Source organism: Lethenteron reissneri, chromosome 42 (genome assembly GCF_015708825.2).
Source record: "Lethenteron reissneri isolate LAM-NWPU_2019-01 chromosome 42, ASM1570882v1, whole genome shotgun sequence".
Taxonomy (NCBI): Eukaryota; Metazoa; Chordata; class Hyperoartia; order Petromyzontiformes; family Petromyzontidae; genus Lethenteron; species Lethenteron reissneri.
The window spans coordinates 1,575,567-1,602,132 of record NC_083820.1 but is presented as its reverse complement, the minus strand read 5'-3'; the positions used below and the strand labels follow the sequence as shown (position 1 = coordinate 1,602,132).

The window sequence follows — 26,566 nt, the reverse complement described above, 5'->3', positions numbered from 1 at the left end:
GTAGACACATCACCTCCACACTTTTACTGATGTGGGATGTCTCATGACTTTCATAATGTATGCCCAAAAGAGGTTTAGATCAAATCAGCTGGATTGTGGGTGATGCGCATCTCTGTTGGTGGTCTTGAGCCAACGGTGGAAATTATACATTACTATGGCCAGGACAAGTCTCTCCATAGGTGTCTACATTTATTGCACAGTCAGTCAAATGTAACTTAAGCCTTTAGTCACAGCTCCTCATGCCATGCAGATTATGGGTTTTGTTTTGACCATACCGTCAGTGCAGGTCTCATGACTGGTTCAGCTGTCATTCATCACCAGTGTTAGCTGCAGCTAGGAATCGAACTCAGGTCACCGGGTTAATAGTGCAGTGCTGTAACCACTGACCCACTGCGCCCCCCTCCCCTACGCAGTTTGTGGGCCAGAGCAAAATCAATACCACCTAAGGTAGCAAAACGTTCGTCATTCTGATGTATTTACATGGCCGAAAAGAGTGAATTATTTGAGAACCCACTCGTTTCAAACGGTTATCACATAATTCATCGTTATTGCCCACATAAAGAAATTGGAGCCGCAAAGGTCACGCCACCTCTGGTGGTACTGATAATTGAAATATACGGTATTTGGCTCGAGGACTACCATGACTGCGTACAAGTACAGGAATACAAACGTTGGTAACTGCTACTTTGTCAAGGAAACGTTTCTATACGATCATTGGGAGGACGGATTCCTTCTCCAGGAGGAAGTTGTGTAAATACCCCATTTCTACATGGTAGGACAACCGTTGTATATGTTTGACAAGGTAGGGCTCACTTTATAGACAGCAGACCGATGGACGATGGACTACGTCAACCTCCAGCCAGCATTTGAACTCGCACCTTTTAAAAATATGAGCTGAGCCCTCTTTTGTCACGGGCTATAGCTGTATCACAATACACTACATGGTTACATGTTAAAAGCCTCACGGCTTGCTGCGCTGTACATTTTAAATTGTACGTATGGATTTTGTTTCTATATATATGTGCTGTTTTTTTTTTGCGCCTGCAGAAAAATCCACGGCGTCATGAAATGCCAACACTGCGATTTTGTTGCTGAAGATGCGCCCTCCCTTGAAGAACATTTCCGAAAAGTTCCCCTGCATGTCATTTGCATGAGTCAGGTGTCACCGGTTGCAGTCGGGCCAGAGAGCGCTATCAAGTCCGAGCATTCGGCACTCTATACCAATCTGCTCGCCACATGGGCCACATCTGGCTTCTCCTTGGTCGCGCCTGTTAAGAGCGAGAAGCCGTGCGATCTGACAGGTAACGGCTTAAGCCTGCAGTCAAACAAGCTCAGCGCGAGGTCTTTAAACAATCTACTCGCGACTCGGGGATCTGGATCGTCCGGTTCAGAGCACGGGGTAAGCCTTCGACAGCTTGAGGGCTCCGCGTCAAAAACCGTCCTCAAGAACGTTTTGACGGCGCAGAGCGCCGCACGAGGTTACTTCGCAACGAGGCAGTCGATGACGCAGTTCGTCTCGCCACATTTAACCTCCGACCTCGGCGCCAGGACTCAGAACTTTAAGGGCCACAATGTGGCTCCTGTGGAGGATGGCAGCAGCATGATGTCCGGCATGGATTTCATGACCTTCCCAGCTGCAGATGGTGAAAAATCCAGGGAGGAGCTCCCATCACTCAGAGTGAGTAAATGTGTTATCTGTTTTTTTTAGTAATATTTACTTAACTGTACAAAAAAAAGTGAGACTAACACACGTGCAGTTGCTGTATCTTGATTCTAAGAAATGTTTAATCAACCAAATCATCATGTTTATAATTTAAATATAAAGCCTGGTCTACTGTTAAAATATAGCTGATTCAGTAAAAGAAAATAGAAGGAATTCTTTGCAAAATAAAAAACTACTTGGATACCCAACATATACTGTAATTGTGTTTTTAAAGGTGTATGTATGGCTTTCGTCAAAGAATACCTTTCATAACTACTATACAGTTCTTTACTTTAAATCGTTTCCCCCCCCAAAACCAGTCCAGTTGTTTATATAATGCCATAATGATGGGTGTTTTAAAAGAGTTGTAAAGTTTTTTTTAAACCCGCACGTGACTTCTGGATCACAGCTGAGGGTAATGAGACTTGTAGAGGGTTTAGCAGAGCGCGTTACATAATGTCAAAATAACATTGCTTGAAAAATGTACATTGTGCTCTCCATATACATATACACATACTCGTATTCATTAAAGTAATATCCTACGCAGCTTTCAAATGCTGTCTAATAGAATAAAGTTGTCTCGTTGAAACTCTTGAGATTATTAGAGTGGAGTATTGTTTGGCAATATTTTTGCCCCCCCCTCCATTCTTATATACGAGTTACGATAAATGATTACATTTTTGTTAATGTATATCGCGTGTAAATAAATGCTAAACTACGTCCGTAACGGCTGGAACATCACACAGCACGAGAAGCGGCGGCTCAGACGCGACCCACAAGGATTATGGGGGGAATTCAAACGATACACAGCGGAGCCAGGCCGGGAGAGAACGATGCCCTGATAAAAGTTTACAACGTTGAGTTGAGAGGAGGGCGACCTGCCACTTGTTGATGGTGATCCCCTTCCTTCAACTTTACACGCCGTGTGACTTTTAAATGCCGTTTTTGTCAGAGGAAGGTGGGTGGCGTTTTATTTAACACGCGTTAGGGCTTTCGCTATCAATATTATCCAGAATAGAGGTGTTTGGGTGTGATCGCATAAATATGAATGTGTCGTTAAACCCGCCACCACCCGACACAGCCAATTAGTAAGTTTTGTCACGTAAACACAACTTGCCAATTCGTGACTAGTTCAGCACACCGTGTTAGAGAGTAAACCCACAACATTTACAACTTAAGTACGACGTTTCACTGGTAATTACAAACAGCATCATCAAGCCACAGTCAGAATTGTTGAGAAATCCTGTTTTGGTATTACGTAAAAAACTCCTTCAAAAAAGTAAAAAAAAAACGGTTTTATTCACAACTTCGTTTAACTCACGGTCGAGAAGTACGTCAATGATGCGGCGCCTGCTCCCACATCAACGCTTACTTGAATTAATTGATTACTTTATGAATGAATCTTCAATGTGCAACTTTTGTTTGTGTGGAATGAGGGTGCCCGTAACTCGTTGACACGGAGCAGGCGCGCCTGAGACACGTGGAGCCTGAGACACGTGGCGCCTGCTTCTTGGGCGAGGCGATTCGAGCGTTTAGGGCCCACGGCGTTTTTGATCTACACAAATATATATATAAATAATAAGGCAGTCCATACAAAATGAAAATTGCTTTAAGTAGCGAATAAATTGATTATTTGATGCAGCCACGCATTGTCACCGGATCTGAGTACGTGTGCAAAATGTGGAATTGATTTGACAGCAGGAAGTAGACTAAGTTTTGATTACAAGATTTGACCACGACAGGAATCGAGTTAAGTTAAGTAAAACCGTTGAAAAAAAACTCTTATGAGTGCCATTTGTTGGTGAGGAGGTGGGGAAATGTCAGCGATTTCTCATTTATAATAATAATAAAACCTTCATCGTTTCAACGTCAATGCCGTATTGCACGTACGCTTATGTGAATGGGGAGATTTTGTTGGTCATTTTTTACCAATTTTTACCTTTTGTTTATACGAAGTATCATTTGGAAATGATTTCGACAGAAAATCCCTTGAATTGTGTAGCTATTTTGCCGTGCAGTGTTTTGCACAGCCCTTTATTGATCCACTGCTGGATGCGACAGCCTCCCCCCCATTGTGCGGATCATGGCGGGGTTATTTGGCCATTCTTCATTCACTGTGGCTCTGTGAAGGCGGGGTGACATTCACACTGAAGTACACAACAACAATTCACCTTGCTTCTCTGCTCTGCTGCTGCTGGCCACCGCGTAGCCTCCCACAGACTATAACACCTGGTTTATGCATGACGATCACCCGTGCTGGCACGAGCACCCAGCCTCGATGCTGCTTTGGCTTCCGAGATTTGACGATGATTGGGGTGCACTGCGGGTGATGACTGTGGTCATCGGATGTTCTTGTGCAATTTCTCTTAATTCCGTTTGTTTACTTTTTTGTATCCTCCGCCTCGCCTGCCGTGGTATTTTCGACTCCCTTGTTTAAGTCATACACCACTCTCTCTCTCTCCGTTTACCTCATATTTTTTTCATTTGCAGCGAACAGCGGGACAAAAAACGCAGCACTTGTCGTCGTATTGATTATTTTTCCTCTGGAAACAAATCGGTCTTTCAGCAGGGGGTGATTGTTTGAAATATGCTTGGTCGTGGCGTGGCCAGCTATTGATTACTCTGTACCGTGGGTGAGACTGGGGAAGGATAGTACCATGACTGTAGTGTGGGTTAGACTGGGGAAGGATAGTACCATGACTGTAGTGTGGGTTAGACTGGGGAAGGATAGTACCATGGCTGTACTGTGGGTTAGACTGGGGAAGGATAGTACCATGACTGTAGTGTGGGTTAGACTGGGGAAGGATAGTACCATGGCTGTACTGTGGGTTAGACTGGGGAAGGATAGTACCATGACTGTACTGTGGGTGAGACTGCGGAAGGATAGTACCATGACTGTACCGTGGGTTAGACTGGGGAAGGATAGTACCATGGCTGTACTGTGGGTTAGACTGGGGAAGGATAGTACCATGTCTGTACCGTGGGTGAGACTGGGGAAGTATAGTACCATGACTGTACTGTTAGACTGGGGAAGGATTGTACCATGACTGTACTGTGGGTTAGACTGGGGAAGTATAGTACCATGACTGTACTGTGGGTGAGACTGGGGAAGTATAGTACCATGACTGTATCGTGGGTTAGACTGGGGAAGGATAGTACCATGACTGTACCGTGGGTGAGACTGGGGAAGGATAGTACCATGACTGTATCGTGGGTTAGACTGGGGAAGGATAGTACCATGACTGTACTGTGGGTTAGACTGGGGAAGTATAGTACCATGACTGTACCGTGGGTGAGACTGGGGAAGTATAGTACCATGACTGTATCGTGGGTTAGACTGGGGAAGGATAGCACCATGACTGTACCGTGGGTGAGACTGGGGAAGGATAGTACCATGACTGTACCGTGGGTGAGACTGGGGAAGGATAGTACCATGACTGTAGTGTGGGTTAGACTGGGGAAATATAGTACCATGACTGTACCGTGGGTTAGACTGGGGAAGGATAGTACCATGACTGTAGTGTGGGTTAGACTGGGGAAGGATAGTACCATGACTGTACCGTGGATTAGACTGGAGAAGGATAGTACCCTGAACCCACGTAACATGTGGGGCGTACACGTGGGGACACAATTTCGAATAAAACGTAACATGACCCAGAAACACATCGGTGGGGCGTTTTATGCAGCTCAAGTGAACAACGCTATGCAGACGTTTGGTTTCTAGATTCATCCCCGTAGAAATTAAAGTTTGTTGTTGTATGCAAGAGAACTATGAGAATATTCACAAAAAGTAAAAAAAATAGATCTTCCATAGCTGTGCAGTCGGTAATCTTGTTCAATAGACATTTCGACAAATGTAGGGATTTGGTTATAGGATGCGTGGGGTTGTAATGTTTGTAAATATACTCCCAAATTTGTATAATCCCTGTGACCTAATTAATCATTCATTCACGTTTTTTTGTTGAACGACAATGCCACGTTGGCAACTTAATCTTGTAACTACATGTCCAACTGGCAGCCCGGGATGTTTCTTCAACGCAATAATTTCACATAGATCTGCATGAACTAAAATAAATGGAACAAGTTTCATTTTTTTTATTTACAGTCAAGGTGGCAATATGAGAAAAAAAAGTGGATGAATGAGTGGACCAAATAAAAATGTAATTCTACTGATTTATAGACACTAAATATCTCAATTTTACCATTTTTTAATAAGCATCACGTTAATGCCAACTAAAATACGGGTTACTTTTTGCGACGAGCGATTAAAAGCTTGCGTTTTATACACGTCGTGCAGAAACATAGCGATGGATCCCTTTACCATGCGAATAATGACACTGGGCACCTTGCAATGTTTACACACACACACGAGTTTGTGTACACGTCCACATTTCTTGGTGTATGAAATGTCATTGTTGAGTCCCCACACCTGCCACACACCGCTGTCGTTGAAGCTAATGTTACTCAAGACACGTGTTCTCTACCCTTCAACCCTCTTTTCTGGCTGAGCTAATGTTATTCAAGACACGTGTTTCTTACCCTACAAACCTCTTTTCTGGCTGAGCTAATGTTACTCAAGAAACGTGTTCCCTACCCTACAAACCTCTTTTCTGGTTGAGCTAATGTTATTCAAGACACGTGTTTCCTACCCTACAAACCTCTTTTCTGGCAGAGCTAATGTTACTCAAGAAACGTGTTCCCTACCCTACAAACCTTCTTTCTGGGTGCCCTCGTTCAAGACTTCACCATGCAGTGAGATCTTTGGACCTAACAATGCAGTGAATCTGGGTAAACAATTACAGCTTACTCAGGCCTGCCCAAGCTGTTGACGTTTAATTAGCTATTGTGTTGCACAAGTATTTTGCAATCACTCTCATTATCCATGATACAATATATGTACATCCCATCCACGTAAAATAATGCCATTGATGTATTGTTCTACAAAGACAAATCAAAGACAAATATCCCCTGTATAGCCTGAACAGACTGTTGGGGCAAGTGCTGTTAGTGAGCACTTATGAAGGCTGAGACGGCACATGAGAGGGTGGGTGGCCAGCACCACGCCCGGCCGCCTTTGTCTCCCTAGAGGCGATGTTTGAGGCTGAGTCGACCTAGGGCAGACACAGGACCGGTTCAGATAATTGTCGCAGGTGTTGGCCGTGAGCAGGAATTGAACTGGGGTCGCCAGGTTCGTAGCGCAGTGCACTAACCCTTCCACGTACTGCTCCCCATTGCACATGTGTCGTGTAAGAGCTTACAAACACACACACACGTGACTTTAACCCAGGCCAGACAAGTATAAGCTTGAGATGAATGTGCACATTGCTGAATGGCTACATGATTTATTGGTTATAAGCTACTATATGCAATATATTACGTAGTATTTTTTGTTATATTAAATCATCTTGACTTCTATATCAAAATTTAAATGTGCTTGAATCTTGACAGTTACCATAGTACAACTTGATTTTAAGTCAACCGTTCTGATATACAAATGAAATCTGCCACTACGTCACAGCAAGTGGTGTCACAAGCAATGCACGTGTTATAATCTCGAGCTGTGGTCAATGTTTCTCCTTTCCGTGAAGAAACTCGGCGTACAATATCATATCTGAAGCAGTGCACATTTAGAAAACGTCCACAGCACACTTAATCTTCCTCGATTTAGCAGCAAAGATGGACGTTGGCTGAGACTTGGCTCGGTGAGCTGAAGAGCCAGATATCTTCCTAGTGAGGTGACTGGTCGGTCCAGTTTTGGCCACACTTTGACACTGATTGTCTAGGAATGGTGATTACTGCCCTCTTGCTGGTCTAGGACTTTATGTATTCTATCACGAGCCAATGGCATTGACCTTGCATCTTTATTGGGGTAATTTGTTTTATTTCTCAAGATTATTTCACTTTCTAAATTAGAACGTGTGGATATTAAGCTCATCATCATCTTCACGATACATGGGCAGATAGCCCGTCCACAGCACATTCCGTCATTTTTGGGTTATAATGCTCAAACTGACAATATCTATGTATTTGGTCAAATCTAACGTGCTTTAAAATGTTTTAAAATGTTGAGCACATATTGTGAAAGCCTGCGATCACCACTTGGAAGGCAAGCATTGGTGGATCGGGCAGATTCGTGAAACTCCCTGTGGCTGCGAGGTGGCCAGGAGATGGTGGGTAATGTGGCAACTTCGATTCTTTCTGTCCTTCTGCCCGAGTGTGGGGGCTTTTCCGCGATGCTCCATTTTCCTCCCACAAAAGGGAATCACTCATGAAATGGAATTGGACAAATATATCCCAGTGCAGGATCCTCCTGGCAAGGAGTCTTGGGCCATAGCAAGGCTCCCCTAGATAAATACATGGTATTACCGTGTTGTGTTTTTTTTTATCGAGTTCATTAAATACATTCTGTTGATAGAAGTGGATGTTGCTTCTGAGAATCGTGTGATGTGGACAGTTTTCTTTATGAATATAAGTAATTGCATCCCTTTTGTAAGATAAGTGCATAGATTTCGATTTAAAGCTTTCGTGACTGCAGGGATTCATCTTCTTGGTTCTTTCGGTAAATTCACGTAGAAGGGAAATAAAAAAAATAACATAAAATAAACATAATAAAATACAATTCTCACAATAATTGGTGAGAATTGTATTTTATTATGTTTTATTTTTTTATTTTATTATTTCCCTTCTACGTGACTTTACCGAAAGAACCAAGAAGATAAGTGCATAGCTTTTGTCAATCCCGCTGCTGGATGAGAGGCTATCCACGCCGTGTGGTTCATGGCAGTTATTCGACCATACTTCACCATGCTGACCAATGCTGGTCGGTGAATGTGAGATGCACAGACATTGGAGTTTAGTAGAGTACGGCAATGGATGTTAGCTACACTGCACTATGCCGACACTGCAGCCCCAAAGCTGCCTCCAAACATGCATTTCGCATGATGGTCAATCATTCAAGCACTACACGATTCATACTCCAACACTGCTTCGATCCTGAGATCTGACGAAATCGAACACATTCCAGGTGCTTTGGACATATATAGGTATAATTCATAAAAAAATATATTGACATTTAAACACTTTTGAAAGGGGGAGTGGTGGTGCTGTGATTGGTGCACGCACTGTGCTATGTATCTGGCGACTTGAGTTCATTCTGCATCAGTCGTAGGGATTGTTTGACGATACTTTACCACGCTGGTCACTGCAGGTTACTCAAGGTGGGACGGGGCCAGGGTTTGATTCAGATCAACTTGCCACTGATGTTAGCTGTGGCCGGGAATCGAACTCCGGGGTCGTCGTTTGCAACGCTTCGGTTGCTGCGCCACCGCTCCACCGCGCTTCCGTCGTGAGTTGATAAATAGTTGACAATGAAAGTGGATAATAACGTGTACTTGATCTTTCTTGGGCCTTACCTGGTACATAAAAAAGAGTAAAACACAACAAAATAGTCATAGCTTATTGGAATGGATACATAAGATGACACCACTGCTACACCATTTCTCGTAGGCACATGACAAACGCCGACAGGATGGAAAACATAAGCTGTGCACCTCGGTTTGTAAGCTGTAACCTAAATATTAACGCGCTGGACACGAGGATGGAAAACTGTGTTCGCGTCTGTCGGGGCTGTAGCACCACACATCGCAGCCGGGAACACTGCAGCCGAGGAGCATGAACATTGAGTGTGTTGACACAAAGTCCACGCGACCGTTTTAATGCAGCGTGCACAGCGAGGTTTAAGCGAGTGTAAAGATAGCAATGCCTGTGTGCTGTATCGCGGCACATCCCTGTGCCATGTGTGTGTTTATTTCAGTGTCGTTAGAGCAGTGTTATTGACGAATGCATCGAGTGTTTTTTTTATTTGTGCCAACCCAGTATCTCCTAAACGAATTTGTTCTGTGTCAAAAGTGATGGTTAGGGTTATTTTTAAATGCCAGTTGATTTAAACCAATACATTTTAATTCAACTCACACCACTTACATTTTTCTTGTCACAGCAATTCTCGGAAGTTTCTGAAATGCGTTAAGATAATTATCTTACAATTTATGAGAAACTCTATATACATAGACATAAAATGTAAAAACTTAAATATCTTGGGAACAGTAGCCAATCAGTTTTTTTCAATTATCATATTGAATTCAGCACATTAAAATTCATAATAAACAGCACATTTAATATCTGAAGTAGACGTCTAAGAATTGTAGACTGGTATAATAATGGGCTATTTGAATGGAAGGCATATATATGTCATTGTACTGGTGCATTATACAGTACTTTGAACACTCATCAGGCGGGATTTGTCAGTCCTACATCCGATGATGATGTATCTATTATCACGTGTGGAGCGGCTGTTTTATCACCGACGGAAGTCAGTCCAAGAAATATCAGAGCCGCTCTGTACATCATAACAATCACTCCTTTTATTCGTGAGCTTATCTGCAATTAATTTGTATCTGTCGATGGGCGTCTTTCCGCTTGAATATTTGGATAAGATGAAGAATGTGTTACTTCACTCACTCCTCCTTTCGCGTACAGAGGAGCCGCATGACAAATTCCACACGTTACTGAAGTGCGGGTTATTATATCATTATTATTACCACACTTGCTTACCCAGGAGAGCCTCGTTGAGGCTCAAGCCTCTCTTTTAGGAGGGTCCCGCCAAGTTCTCACAGGGGTTGGGTGGTGTTCGTCACGTGTTTCCCAAATAAGATAATTTTGGGAGTAATATTACAACGTGCGTTTTAGAGTGTTTGGCCGCTATAAATTTCCACGTGATAAACCACTTGGTTGAGCTATAATGTGTGGCCAGGTCGCGTCTGAAAAAGAACTAACGTAGCTCAGTGGGCTTTACCTGGTAAAATAGAAAATAGTTTAATATAGTGCTAACCAGGGCGGCGGGCTCCCGGATACGAACCAGTGTGAACACAACAGCTCTGGACCGTGTCGATGTCTAAAGAGAGCAACGCAGTCATCGATCGTGGAAGCGCCCACGCTGTGGACACCTTCGGCACACTGTGCACAGCGCGCAACATCGTTACTGCCGTCGAGAACGCGTTCTACGCCGCCTGCTGCGGCTGGCATCCGCGATCACTCCCCTACTCAATGGGTAAAGATTAGGTCCATAATAGTACATAACGGGGGGGGGGGGGGGGGGTGCAAACGCTGCAGTTCAACTGTCGACAAGTTAAACTAAACTTTTTTTATTTCACCAGGTAAGGCCCACTGAGCTAATTAGCTCTTTTTTTCACAAGCGACCTGGCCACAAATGATAGCCCAATGAAGTTGCTTATCACGTGGAAATGTCTAGCAGCCAAATACTCTTAACGCATGGTGTTGAGTCTCTAAATGTGGAGGGAAAAACCGGATGACCCGGAGAAAAATCCACATGACCACGGCGAGAGAGACATACAAACTTCAAATACACAGGCGTCAGGGTCGGGATCGAACCCACGACCTCCTGTATACCAGGCGAGGTAGTTAACAGCGTGTGAGGGGAGCAGGCGTTTCCGTTGGGGGTCCAGCGGTCTTCTCCGCGTGGCACCGCACGTGGGGCGATGCCACGGCATTAGGCAGCACCGAGGATGGGCTGATGTCCCCTTTGTTCACTTTTTGTATGAACAAGAAAAAGTAGGCTTCCACGCAGTGTTCACCGTTCAGGTAAAGTGAAGCTGTTTTGCCGCATACCTCTGGGCTTGTGTGCACACGGCAATTTTCAGAATAGTTTGTTAGTCTCGGTTGGCTTTAGAGCTTAATAGTGAAAGGGTCTCTTCCTGTTCGTCATTTTCACAAAAAAATGAATGAGGGGTTGTGCTCTAAGTTCACCTAATTATCGGCAATAATGGAGATAAGCGTTTGCAGATAAGGGCACTATTTTGGTTGACAGATAACGCGAGGAGTATTTATGTACGTGCGAGATGCTGGGATCCTAACACAGTGGTTCGCGTGCTGCGCTATGAACCATGCGGCCGCGACCAGTCGCGGCAAACGCCCATGTGAGTGATCTATAAGCCCGTCCTGTGCCCATCCACAACAACTACAACCGCCATTCTCCACTGAGCAGCGGAGACGTCACCACGGCTCTTGTGCCAGGCTATGTGCACTTTAAGGCCGTGTCGTGTTGAACGCCCGCTGGCAGGGGGTAACGGGACTGACCCATCCACGAACCCGCACTGACCCGCGTGGTTTATAATGAACCCACACAGCCTGGGGAAGGCCTCCCTACATCTAGCAGTGGATCGACTCAGGACTCTGCATTATAATACGTTGAGAAAGGAATTCGGGAAACAATAACACGAAAATATGTCAAAGGTCAAAAAGGCGTAGTGATATGCCAGACTGTGTAAAAGGTGCGTCACTTTGTATAAATTTAATTTGAAGCAATGTTCTAAAGTAAATAATGCGTAAATATTTATCTGTATGCAGTGATAGCAACAGTCAGTATATTTTGTTGATAGCTTAAGTTATTATAATTTAAACTCCAATTGTATAGTTACCTACTTACTCTGTGTGCTCTGTTGTACATGGTAATTTAGAATGAGTTTCTATCTATACTGTATCTCTAAAGTAATGGGATCCAATGTTGTGGCTGCCCACACATTCTCTTTAAAGGCACTTTGTCCTTGCCACTCCGTGTCGAGTGACATTACATTTTAATATGGAGAGCAATATATAAAATTTGTTGCACAGAATGATATTTTTCTACTTTAATATGGATGTCATACAAAACACTACAAAAGTTTCGTATTTATTTGATAGCAAATTATTTAAATCTCGCGACTTAGCTTGTGGACTGAATAACTCTTAATTTGCCCTGTTGTAAAGACTTGTACAAAGATTTGTGCACGTAACTTTGCACTATTTTTTTACCAAAAATGAGACATTTCGGAACGGTTTCAAAATGGGAATTGTGAAGTGGATACTTTAGGTCCAGCATGAGGTCCCAAGTTGCGAAGCATTTGCTTGGGCGCACTGATGAAATCTTATAAGGTCTTGGGGTAAATATGTGTTTTGTGTGTTCGTTCTCTTTCCCCTCATTTAAGCAGAAGTTGACATTCAATAGGCATGCTTTGCAGATGTTGGTGTAAGCCAGATTCACTTTGAAGCTCGAAAATGATGGCATGGGTCTTTAACATACACATTAAGCAGCCGTTGCTGTCTTCCTGCACAAATTGCCATTTGGCAGCAACAATTAAAATTGTGTTTTGTTTTGTTTTTTAAAGCTAGCCGAACGGACAGGAATGGCGCGAAGCTACGCAGCCACGAAACCAACGATGGATGAACGTGGAGTGTCGTGTTTTGCTGTGTGCATGAAGCATGCATTGTAATAATTACATGGGCAGTGGACCTGTTTAAATGGTAACTAATTAAACAGAAAAGTTTTTCACGAAACTATTTTTTATTCTACTGGATAAGGCCCCACCGGGCTATATAGCTCTTTTTTTTTCAGAAGCGACCTGGCTACAAATAATAGCCCAACGAAGTGGATTACTATAAAACACATGTTGGTTCTAAATGTGGAGTGAAAAACCGGAGAGCCCGGAGAAAATGGACACGACCAAGGGGAGAGAGAGAGAAACACGCAAACTCCACATATACAGCAGCAGGCGTCAGGGTTGGGATGGAACCCCACGACCTCCTGCATACCAGGCGAGGCAGTTGACATCTCTGAGCCACCGTGGCGCCCGTTAAATGTGTTCTCTGTTTTTCCAAACAGAGGAAGAGAGGGCAGGGACTGTTTTGTGTAAACTGCCTCACAACCACGACGACACTCTGGAGGAAGAACGCCGGCGGTGTCTACGTTTGTAATGCCTGTGGCCTCTACGAAAAACTGCATTCTGTAAGTTTTCAAACTTTTGCACACACCCTCAGTTTAGTACGTAGTAGTTGCAGGGCTTTCGTGACCAATATAATCCACAGTAGAGGTTTTTTTTTGGGTTCGATCGCGTAAATATAAATGTGTCGTTAAACTCGCCACCACCACCCGACACAGCTAATTAGTAAGGTGTGTCACGTAACAAAACGTCCCAATTAGTTACTGCTTCGGCACACCGGTGTGTTGGAGAGTAAACCCACAACATTTACAATTCGAGTACGACGTTTCGCTGTTGATTAATGACACACCCTGCGATGATAGATGTACAATTATTTGAACTTTTAATGTAATTTATTCGCAGTTTGAACTCGTGAAAAATAACGTGCTGCCATGGGGGTTGGTAGTCGTGAACTGAGTGTAAGTAGAGGGATGATCATTTAATGTCTTGTACTTTGCTGTTGAGGAATGACAATAGCCACTGAGTTAGCATTGCAGTGCTTCCACATACACGCCTGCCAATCATACAGCTCGCAACACCGCAAGTAGCATGTATACATATTTGTTCACTTGGAGATTTGTTCAAATATCATAAATCTCAAGGAAACCGTTGAGCGTGTGCTTGTGTGTGTGTGTACGCGGAGGAATTCTCATGAGTGAATTGAACCTGTAATGTAATGACAGCAACTCCTCTCCACGCCCTTGCCAACCACACCCAACTGGCCTTTAACAGACTTGAAAGAAGTGCTTAAATAATGGCACTTAAATGATCAACTGAACAACCAGCTGGAAAAGCTGGTTTCTATCTCAGGCGGACCTTCACACTTACAGTGCATTTGTGTCATTGTGGAACACTCAGAACAGAAGTGCTGCGGTGTTTTAATACAATTATTCGATCGCACGTCGTCGTTACCACCCCCAACGCCCCCTCCGCTCACGTGAATGTCTCTGCGCGCTGTCCCCATTGCAAACCGCGCGGTCCCTCGTGTGGAGGCAATGGCGTCTGTTAGTGCTGAGGTCCACGACAGATAGGACACGGCGACCTTGTTGTTATTGCCGTGGGCAGGAACGTCCAGACACTCCTTTCCGTTCTAGATCTTAATTGGACGGCATTCCGTTTCCAACGTCAAAGGGCACGTTCCTTTACAGGACGTCAGGTTGTTATTTTTTTTAAATATTAGAATGGCATCATTATCGTACAATCATTATCTATCCACTGCTATACGAACATCTTCCCATACCGTTGCCATCCCTTATGGTACAGCAGCACTGTTCCCATACATCTCACTACTGTACTGTACATCTCCATATAATAAGCCAAAGTTGTGGTGCGGTGTTTGGTGCTGCATACCTGTCAACCCTTATCATTGCCGACCTTATTACAGACAAATTCAGACCTTTTTAGCCACCCAGTGCCCCTTATAAAAAAGCGTTCGTTCTACAAAGCCCGTATTGAAACGGCTGTACGCCGAATGGACCTGAAAACTCAATTTGCCTTCTTGGTTTTTTCGGTAAAGTCACGTAGAATGGAAATAATAAAATGATAAAATAAAACATAATAAAATAATTCTCACGACGTTTCGGCCACAACGCAAGCAGCCGTCCTCAGGTGAAGACCAGGTCTGTCGGGGACACTTTACCGAAAGAACCAAGAAGATGAATCCCTGCAGTCACGAAAGCTTTAAATCGATATTTAACTCAATTTGCCTGTACAAGATTATGAGTAAGCCGTATGGGTTGATCGGCATGGTGCTGTACACCCGGCGACATGACCTGAATTCTGGGCCACGGCTAGCATCAGTAACAGTTTATGTCAAACCTATTCCCCCTTCTTCAATAAGCCCCATATTGACCAGTGTGGTCAAATATGGTCAAACAGCCCCCATTGCCGATACGACATGGGGAGGCATTCATTCAGTAGTTGATTTACTGAGGGATGTATTTTATGAGTATAATGATATAGAAATGTTTCTTTTTATATTAAAGGTGACCTGGTGTCTCCGAGGGTGTATACTAGTTGTGTACGGTGAAGAAAACCACAGGCCCCACCAGGAAAACATCATTTTACATTTGATGTTTGTTCTCAGCTCCGTCACTCATGGCTACGCAAACAATAAACAACATCGGAAACGATTGGTTTTGCACTCGCTGTGATTTGGCCAAGCCTAGGCTTGGCATTTTTGGCAGACACGTTGTGCCGACGTCTCAATTATCAGATGATCAGCGCAGGTAAAGAGCGCAGTCTAGTGGTCTAATGTCAATTAGAGCTCCTTTTCGGTCTTGTCTGATGCCGAAGACACAACTGGAATGCGATTGTTATAAATTCGAGAGCATTTTTTCTAAATAGGCCTGGTGTTTGGTCAGCACTGCTTTCTTCAGTAGTCTAGAAAATTAGTTTCTTATAATATACAAAAAATATTAAGTAGGACATATATATTATTCACACATCTGTCCCTCCGTATAAAAAGAGGATGTTTTTTTTTATTCACGAGGCCTTCTGGGAGTTCTTCAGCAGCATTGGTTTAAAAACAAACAAACTCTGGACCGGTTTCGACAGTGTCTTATCAGCAGTCAGGCTTTGCTTGAACAGATGCTGCTGAATGGCCAGATGTCATAAGCGAGGACCCTCTCTATGAGTTGTTGGTCCGAGTTAGATACAAAAAAGTATACAACACATATTCTTGGTTCTTTCGGTAAAGTCACGTAGATAGAAAATAACGTAAAAATAATAAACACAAGTGGTCTTCATCAGGCGGATGAAGACCGCTTGTGTTGCGATCGAAATGTCGTGGGTTTTTTGCATTTATTTTTATTTTATTATTTGTATTTTCTATCTATGTGACTTTACCGAAAGAACCAAGAATATGAATTCCTGCAGTCACCAAAGTTTTAAGTCAAAATTTATACGATACATAACAACGCAATCGGTAGCTTTGTTGACCTCGATTTCATTCCGACTTGCTGGATGTTCCTGCAGATGCTTGCTGTGTAGTTTCAATTTAAACTTCGTATCCCCATTGCTAAATTTGGTTGTGTGGATTGTTCTCTTTGACTTGACCAGTGAGCTGAAACAATCACAGTTGGCGCTTTTAAACGCACGTACACCATGTGACAAGTTTATTTGCTTGGCTGTGTCAGGCAGTTGATGGTCTCAAGACAGAAACCTGGCCAGACCATTCCGTGGACTAACCCGGAAATCAATCATTTAATCAGAATGTCGACTGTGAAATTCTACACGTTCAGCTACGTTTTACCACCTCCTGTGGTAACAACTTGCGATATGCTCCAATGACTGCCTGCGGTTATACTCCCATAGCATCTTGCGCCCTGTATTTGCCCAGGTTTTTTTTTTAAGCACGTGTGCAGTAAGACATGCGGAAGCCAGACTCGTTGGGTGGACAGCCTTTTATTCTGGAAGATTGGGCAATGTCTTTATATACTCCAAATAATTAAATGTAAATCTTTAGCCGGCGGTGGTGGCTATGCACGCCTATAATTCAGCGCAGTGGAGGCAGCGATGGTTGGTGAATCATTTAAACGTTGTGAAATTCCGTACCCCGGCTTGCCCGGCAGAAGGCAGTTCAGCAAAGTGTGGACTAATATCATGTCTATTCTGTATGGGATTGAGTGTCGTCCCTCTCAAGCATGGCTTTTCTCGGTTCCCCGGTTTCACCCCCACATGGAACCACTCATTAATTGGCCAATAACACCTTCATATATAGAGGCTCGCAGAGCTTGGGAGGTGGGAGTTGTTTTCTGTCTGCGAGAGGGAGCGAATAACTGCCGCGGCAAGTTAGAAGTTGAAATCATTATCCGTAGAAACTATTGACGAATGCCTTCAAACTGTAGACTAAAACATTTAATTAACTTAATATCTTTAAATTAGAACTCATCTACAATCATTTATTCGCAAAATAAATGTATAATAGCGAGAGAAAACACAGTTCCAATTAGCAGAGCACGGATTTGCCGATGGCAGCAGTCTGCCACCGCTGTGCTGGCTCATAACCTTGGATCGCCCGCTTCTGGACATTAATTATCTAAACACAGTACTGTGAATAAAATGCATTTGTTATATATTTTACAAATTAATAACCGCAGAATATTCAACCCTCATAACCTTCTAACCACAGCTTAATTGCGGTGCGAATGGCATTCTAGCTGGAATTCTAGATTTGTTGTGTGGCCGCTTTGTTCAACGTTCACCAGATTCCGGTTTACCCATGCTTGGCCTCGAAAAGTTTTGCCTTGTCCGTGGGCTGCCCGCGCATGTATCTTGTGGGACGTGTGCGAGGTGCATTCTCTCGCGTGTGGATTTCACGTGTGCTCTCTCTCCGCAACGTAGGCACCTCGACCATTGAGCATCATCAAGCAAAATAACGGAGAGCAGATCATTAGACGCCGCACCCGCAAGCGGACGCTGCCAGACCCTCCGCACGGAGACCAGCATTCTGGGATGAGCGGCAAGCAGAAATGCCTCTCCAGCAACAGCACTCACAACAGCGACGGCCATACCGCTGAAAACAGGATGGCAAACGGTGCCTTAAGCTGGGAGAAGGGGCCGCAGAGAGCCTCACCAGGGCATCCTCCCAAAGTGCCAACATCCTTGAGCAGGAATCATGCGTCTGCAAGCCACGTGCACGTGCCTACGTCCGCCATCATTACGGCTTCTTCACCGCCCGCTGACCTTAGCATCCAGGTATGTCCCTTGGTGGATGGAATATGTGTGTACGTTTATTTTATTTGGGGGGGGGGGGGAACACAACAGTGTTACATTTTGATTTAAAGCTTTCGTGACTGCAGGGATTCATATTCTTGGTTCTTTCAGTAAAGTCACGTAGAAGGGAAATAATAAAATAATAAAAATATAAAATAATACATTCTCACGACATTTCGACTGCAACACGAGCAATCATCATCAGGTGTGAAATCCACAGCACCTGATGATGATTGCTTGTATTGCAGTCGAAATGTCGTGAGAATTTGTATAGTTTTATATTTTTTATTATTTCCCTTCTACGTAACTTTACCGAAAGAACCAAGAATACATAGCAGTGTTGTTAATATGAGCTTAAATCCGTTTCGAAACGTTTCTGAAATGTATCTTGAAGATTAGCTTAATCTCTTTTGAAGGCAGGCTGTACACGTTGTGAATAAAATGTTTTAATATCTGCGAGGGGTGGGAGAAGACGATGACTCGAGTTCCTGGCCAGCCACACGTCGACCATCAGTGGCGACAGATATCTAAACCGGTCCTGGGCCCATTCTTACACCAACCCACAATAGACCACCTGGGTCAAGTGTGGCCAAACAACCACCGCTACTGTCACAGCATGGGGTGGCCTTCATCCCAACGTGGATTTCTTTGAGTTAATTTCATCATTGTGATTGTGAGTGTGGGTAGAAACCGTGAACCCCCCACCCTCCAATCGAATCACGTGGGCCGAGCGGTAGTGCATTGTCCGCGTGTTGCAGAGGTTCACGGTTCCCAGCCCAGAGGATCACCCCGTGGTTAATCCTGCGGGCGTACTGCCCGTAAAGCACTCTCTGTCTGCTTTGCAGTGGACGTAAAGCGATCCTGTTAAGTTATGAAATAAAAGAGTAGGCCACGTGTGCCAGCGTCACGTTCGCAAAACTTCCCAAGCGTGATTAATGACTCGCAATTTACCTAATTGGGTAAAAATCACGTGCAGCATCACCCCGACTGGAAAACTTTAATCACCCGTGAAACTTGAAGCCTTCGTGATAGCCATACACTTGTAGAATGGGGCAAATAGGATATATGTTAATTGCATTGAACAAACTTATGATGTAAAGTGAAGCACCGTACGAAACAGGAGAGGTGTGTGACGTATGGACCGTATGACTCTGGGGGGTTTAAACAGCGCGACGAGTTTGGAGATCATTGCAGAGACTAGATTTGAAGCTTTCGTGACTGCAAGGATTCATATGCTTAGCTTTTTTCAGTAAAGTCACGTTGATGCAGCAGTCGTGCTGTGACGGTTCCACCTGAAGACGGAAGCTTGTGTTGCCTCCGAAACGTTGTGATTTTTATTTTATATTTATTAATTTTTTTTACCTACGTGACTTTACTGAAAAAAACCTAAGAATATCATTGCAGAGGTTAGACACCAATTGAAAGACACCCATTTGATTGGCCAGTAGAATTGTCAGCTACTCTGAGCACAGCTGTGCAGAGGGGGACACAAGTTGGCAAAACACGTTACTTCGGAGTGGGCAGGTAGGAACTTGGTTGGACAGCGCATTCGTGCATGACAGACAGACAAATAATCCCTGGTGGGCAGTGTGGAACCTGTTGTTTCTACCTGTATAGCACTCATTAGTAAGGTGTAGGGTGGTGATATCCCCTATTTGCTAAGGGTTTTTTAGGGTATTCTAGATGGGTTTTGATTGTGTGGTATTTAATTTAATTTTATAGAGCGTCTTTGAATCTGTTGCATTGATCTAGCAGTTTGTCTTTTTGTATCCTGTTCTTACGCGCGTTCTCTTTTCATGCTTTACTTGTGTTATGGATCTCTGTGTTACTCATGCAGCGACTCGTGTTAAATTAACTACAGTGGTTGGATTCCTGGCTGCCGTCTGAAGGAGTGTCGGAATACTAATAAACCTCTCTTCAGTGCTATTTTATGTGGAAACATTCCATCTTTTATATGTTCCAGCTATATTAATAAAATAGGTCAAATTTTCATGTTATTTTATTTGTGAACTATTGGTTGCTTGCGGCCTCTGTGTTGCAAGATTTATGATCTCGCTCCTGTTTAATATTTCGTGTTTTTGGTTGGGAAGGGAGTTCCTAATTGGCCAAGGTTTATGTAAATATCTTGTGCTTGGTGAACCTGGAAGTAGTAGCCAGACATTCTGGATGATGTATGTATGTTGGACTTATTTTTGACTTAACACAAGGATTTGGTAGTTTGATCGGTGTTGAGAATTCTCCCTCTTCTCTGTGTGGTTCTGGACAACAAGCTCCGCATTTCTAATTCGGAAACTATTTTCATGATAAATTTCCTCCTTTGCCAAATACAGAACTGTGTTCAGAGGCGCATACAGGGTGTAGGGTCCAGTAACAAGAGTTCACAGAATCAATTTATCCCAGCCCCATGAGTTTCAGCTGCAAGTTTCTAAGACGTGGTTCCCCCTTCAAAGTTGTCTCCTTACCCAATGTTACGTCATTACCAGCGATCGCATGGCTTCCGCAAGCAGCCCAGGGAAGCCTCCAGCTCACTGCAGAAAGAAACCATCGTACGGGGAAAAAAATCCTCCGTATATATACACAATTCAAGCATACTCTCCTCGGCGGATAAGCCAATGCAGCAATAAGAGGAATTCACTCTCCAACACAACCGGTGTGCTGAACGAGTGACTAATTAGCACGTTTTGTTTACCTGACAAACCTTACTAATTAGCTATGTCATGTGGTGGCGAGTTTAACGACACATTTACAATTACGCGATCTAATCCCAAAAAAAAAAACCTCCGTTATGAAGAGGGGTTTTCTCTCTTTGGAAACCCTTGTGGTGTTTTTTACAGTGGTGGAGAGACACATGCCGATGGCGTATAATAACCTTGCCACTGGTGTGCACTCAGTCTACGACGTGTCTTCAAAATACTTCCTGAACATAACCCCGTTAATTTCCACAAACACAACATTTGCCCATTCGCGGTTTGTAATGTTATTTATATCGCCAATGTCCGGTTTACGACCGTCCAATCCACATTTACGACATTTGCATGACACCATCGTGGATATATTCACGACGTGGAGGTTTGATTTGCGACACGACTCCGCACACATTTGAGCCGGTCTGGTTTTCCAGTGACTCGGCGTGGAGCTTTTGTCATTGTCAAGTGGCTTTTTTGTGGATTTTTTTACTGATGAAACTCTTGTTTAATATAAAAAGGATAAAAACAGAGTGATGTTTCTGCTGTTTTTAATGGGAAAATAGGGGTCTCGATTTACAACGACATGCTTCCAGGAACACATTGTCGTAAAAGCGAGGGACCGCCTGTATAGTAAGCAATGGCGTAAAAACACTTCTTAAAATCCCAAATCAAGCCTGCAAGCCCAGTGCTGCAGTAGTTTCTGCATTGTGCAGCACTGGACTGGCGCTGCCTGACATAGCATGGAGACACGGCTGACAGGACTAAGCAGTGCTGCTTTGCGCATTGTTCACTTTTGAACTTTCCATTTAAAAAATCCATTCTATCCATTAACATTATTTCAAGGACACGTTTAACAGGGTGCTTTCAAAAAAAGGAAACACTTATATGGGAAAAAGAATGGATAATGCACTCTAACATAACAAATGTATGTTAAAAGCTTCAAAAAGTCAAAGAGTCTCTTGTTCGCCATGATTGTCAACACATGCCTGGAATCTTCTCCAGGTGGTCTCCAGAGCAGGGAGACACATTTTTTGTGGTATTGTTGTAAATTCTCAGAAGTGTTAACATTTTTTTGAAGCCCCCTGTATTTGCTTTTCTGATTCCTATGTTTGCTAGATGAAATCGCAATCATTAGTGCACCTCGTTGTGTGTTAATCTAGTTACGTGATGCCGCGAATTTCCGCATTTATGTGAGGATTAACATTTTTCCAACTTGTGTGCTCACTTTGGATCATTTCCACTTTTAAGAGCACAAAGCCAGACCCGTTCCGCGGAGGTTCAAGCGACGGCGGCGGCGCCGGCGTTCAGAACTGGCGGGAGGCACGGACGGACTCTGCCGCCTCTGTGGAGAGGCAGCATCCTCTGGGGCGCGTGTGCTACGTGAGCCCGCTGGAGGAGCGCGAGTCTCTGTCTCGGGGCAGTCCCATCGAGAAGTACCTTCACCGGCCGCACTGCACCCCGCCGGGGAGCCCCATTGAGAAGTACCAGTACGCCTCCACCGCCGCCGCTGTCCCCACCACAGCCCTACAGGCAGCCCTGTCCGGCGCCATCTACCCCCTCAACGGGGAGTGGCTGCGACTCTGGAGCAAGTACAGGATGATGATGGCGGCCAACCCGGAGAGTTACGTCGGCGGATTTCCGGCCGGCCAGGCACCCATGCACCTCTCGGACTGGGAGGCGTACGCCTCCTATTACCGACTGGGCGCTCACCTGAGCGGTGCCGGGGCGAGCGACGGGCCCCTCGATCTCGTGGTGAAGAAAAGGAAGACGTCGACGCCCGACAGGGGCGTCTCGGCGGGATCCTTTGCCGCGGCCAGGCGGGAGAACCGGTCCGCCGGCTCGGCGATGGCACCGCCGCCGCCGTCGTCTGCCGCATCGCAGCCGAGGACGGTCGAGAGGGGCACGCAGGACGGCTGCTCGACGAAGTGCGCTCGCTGTGGGATCATCTTCCAGGACGAAGTGTTGCACACCCTGCACATGAGCTGCCACGGAGACGAGGGCCCCTTCCAGTGCAGCATTTGCCAGCACAAGTGTCTCGATAAATACGACTTCACCGTGCACATCCAGCGTGGCCTGCACAAGATCTCGCCTGCGGTGCCTTTGCCGCAGAGGCCTGGCAGTCAGTGAAAATGACACGGCTTGTCGTTCGGGTTTTACTTGACAAATCCTGCTTTTTAAGGTTATGCCCATTTCAGACGGCGCGGGGTCATTCGTAGAGCAACCGTCAAATAAATCGACACTTAATTGGCCATTTTTTTACGGGCATCTTTTCAAGTTCTCTAAATTGTATTTTTTTTTGCAAACATCCAAGTATTTCGTTGGATAATTGCAGATTCAACTTGCACTCCGCTTCTGCATTGTAAGAGTTGGCTCTGATCACAACAGCAGCTATTCAAGATTTGTCAAGTATGAATTTTAACGAAAATTAGAATTGATACATTGTACCGTTAAACAAAACATTACTTTCGAATTCAGCATCGCTAGATATTGCTGTGCCCGATTGGGCGATAAGGCTTTAGTTACAAATGTATTGCATTAAAACAATGATTTGCTAAATATCAACATTTTATCGGATGAGGCTGTAGGCAGTAGCAGCTGCCCGAATGCCATTCTGCAAGTGAATGGAGAGTTACCAGTGCCTTTGTAAAGCTTATTGGGTCAATACTGCTCTCGATGGGAGTTTACAAAATAGGACAGCAAAAGCCGTATTTTAGAATTGTCTTTTTATCACTACAGCATGGCTAAATAGGGTTGACCTCGGCGAGTGGCCGGGGTGCTCGTGTGCGTCGTGCGTAACACTGTTTGGCCGCGAGAGAAGAACGCGCTCGCGCGCGCCGTCACAGTTATTTTTGTACGTGCGTATCGTGGGACACTGCCCCCGACTGCGGTTACCAATGGCTCGCGCGAGCTCGTGCTGGGGTGCCCGCCTGCCCGCCCGCACCCACCTCTCCGCTTTGCACACCGTGGGCCCCTCTCTGCTTGAGCGTGCGTAGCCCGTTGTTCTTGTGGTGGCGGTGTGAGGTAAGGCCCCGTTGACTATTTGTACTCTTAGTATAAGCATGCTAATGAACCGGGTTTTTTTGTGTTATAATTCACGTGATGCACAAAGTGGTCGCTTATTCTCACGAATACTTACACAAGGGCTGTTACAAACGCGATAGATAAGGGATGATGTTACGTGCTTCATGATAAACGTTTTTGGGTTAGATCGCGTTATTTATAAATGTGTCGTAACCCTCCACCACCCGACACGGCCAATCAGCAAAAAAGTGTCACGTTGACAAAAGACAAATAGTTGACTACTTTAACCCACCGGTGTGTTGAAGAGTGAATCCTGGATGTAATTACCAGCGAAATGTCGTACTCAAAAACTGTTAATGTTGTGGATTCACTCTTCAACACACTGGTGGGCTAAAGTAGTGAACTTATTTTGTCTTTTGTCAACGTGACACTTTTTTGCTGAATGGCCGTATCGGGTGGTGGAGGGTAAATTACGACACATTTATAAATAACGCGATCGAACCCAAGAACGTTTATTATGAATAATATTGGTCGCGAAAGCCTACTACGTGTTAAACTGATGTTACGTGCTGTCCATTCCGTTTTGGGTGGAAGTAATTTGCGAGAATCTCGAGTGCTGAGCACGTTGTTGAGTGCTTGTCAGCATCCTCCCTGGACTCCCTCTCGCTGGTGACGGGCCCTGAGTCCCCCGCGCACCGTAGTAAAATGCGCGAACCCAGTCGCGTGTCATTTAGACGACTCCACCCAATGCGCCGGTAAATGCTGAGGTTTTTTTGCGTTGCGCACATTTGCCGAAGGGCACCAGAACCTTTTTGCCGTCCTGTGTGCTTTTTGTTGTTGTTGTACAGGGAATACAAATGCAATGCAAAAAAAGAAAGAAAATCGATCATCGTTATTTGGCAAGAGTGGATTGCAAACGGTTGCATTTTACGTCCGGTGACAACACGTTAAGAAGTCGATCTTAATCCGCTACACTTGCTTACAAGTACCCAAAGCCACGCAAAGTATTGCTCCTTCTGTTATCGTTTAAGATGGAGAGCCATCGGTTTAAATTTTGTGAAATTGCATCTTCTGCAGCGATCACTCAAGCTTAACTTGCCAATCAATATCTTTTTCATCCTCTGCTTGTGGTTGAAGCATATCTGTTTTTTTATAGTTATTTTGTAGGAATTTACTCAAGCAGACAATAATACGAAGTTTACAGTGTGCAAGGAAAACATTTAGTATATGCAAATGAACGTATTCACATGAAAATGCAACAGGATTGCACTGTACAATGTATTAAAGTATATACATATTTAGTTTTTATATATATCTTTAAAACAATCCACATTTTTCCACAGATTTTGTACTGCTGTTCAAAAGCATGTCTTTGGAACTAAATTATTTTGTAATGCTATTGCCAAAATACAGGCCCCCTCTTTGATATTTCTGCCGTTTGACATGCCAATATTTATTTAAGCAAATCTAAGTTTAGCTGGTCTATAGTGCACATGACTGTTTTACTATATATATCGATAAGCATGTGTGTAAAAACAAAATGCACATTGAACATATATATATTGAAGCCTGTATTTTGAGCACAAAATACTCTCAACATTCCAAACATTCACTTTTCAAAATCTGCAAGATCCCGTGGAATGCATGTCACCATTGCAAAATAATACGCACACATCAATTGTATTTTAAGAAATGAGACTCCGTGTATATCTTCATCCTGAGCCCAGAATAACATATGTATAACATTTTATTACATTCATATTGTATTGCCTCTCAGTCTTAACGTTTAAAAATATATATATACCTGCTATGTATGCATGTGCCATGTTTACACAATTGGCGATACATACTGGATTGTAGTTTGAAGTGAGACCCAGTGGGAGGGTCTGCCGTGTCGATTCTGACACGGGCCACGTGCGGCCACAGGGCGGGGGGGGGGGGGTTGTAACATTGGTTAAAAGCACACACACACATTGCAGTTGCGATTACTTTATAATGATGTGCGTAGAGTACATCATTTGCAAAATACTAGCTACGTAAAGTATACTGTATTTTACTTCTTTTGTAATATTTTTTGCACAGAGGAAGTGTTTGTTTTAATGCAAGCTGGCTTGGTCTCTTCCCCCCCCCCCCACCCCGAAAGGTACTCTTGTTATTTCAGCTGTTTGGTGCATTTTCAGCATTTCTTTCTAACTTTTTAGTGTAATGCGTGTCAAATGTTGAAAACATTTTAATGCTTTTGTTTATTTTTTAACAGTGCCTGTCAAGTACTGTAGGATTTACAATATGTTAATTAAAAACGTTTTTTATGAAACTAAAAATGTCACTTGTGTGATCTGTTTGCACTGTCATGCTTGCACTCAAAACACTGTTCTTGCAAACCGACAAAAAGTAAGTTGCAAAACTAGTCCCATCCGGCAGGCATTGCTGCCCAGGCAATAAACAAAAGAACACAAATGAGAGTGATGGGTAAGGAAGGGAGAGCAATTTAAGGAATTGGCCAAGCACCGCAATGCAGAAACCTCCTGAGAAGTCTATGAGAATCGGCGCGGTGTTCGGGGAACAAAACATTACACTTGATGCTAAAGAATGATTCTTGTGCATAAAGATACATATCACCCCTGTAGCCG

At 44.1% G+C, this 26,566-nt stretch overlaps 1 protein-coding gene across 2 annotated transcripts in view; it reads left to right on the top strand.

Annotated features, from left to right (window-relative positions):
- Positions 1-26,257, top strand: part of LOC133352943 (zinc finger transcription factor Trps1-like) — a 38,869-nt gene extending 12,612 nt beyond the window's left edge. For both annotated transcript variants that reach the window (XM_061568948.1, XM_061568949.1), the window contains exons 4-7: positions 1,048-1,678; positions 13,416-13,538; positions 17,857-18,210; positions 22,164-26,257. In XM_061568948.1, coding sequence (XP_061424932.1) covers positions 1,048-1,678; positions 13,416-13,538; positions 17,857-18,210; positions 22,164-23,042 — 1,987 coding nt within the window. In that variant the 3' untranslated portion in view covers positions 23,043-26,257. The remainder of the gene's footprint in view (positions 1-1,047; positions 1,679-13,415; positions 13,539-17,856; positions 18,211-22,163) is intronic.
- Positions 26,258-26,566: the final 309 nt, after the last annotated feature.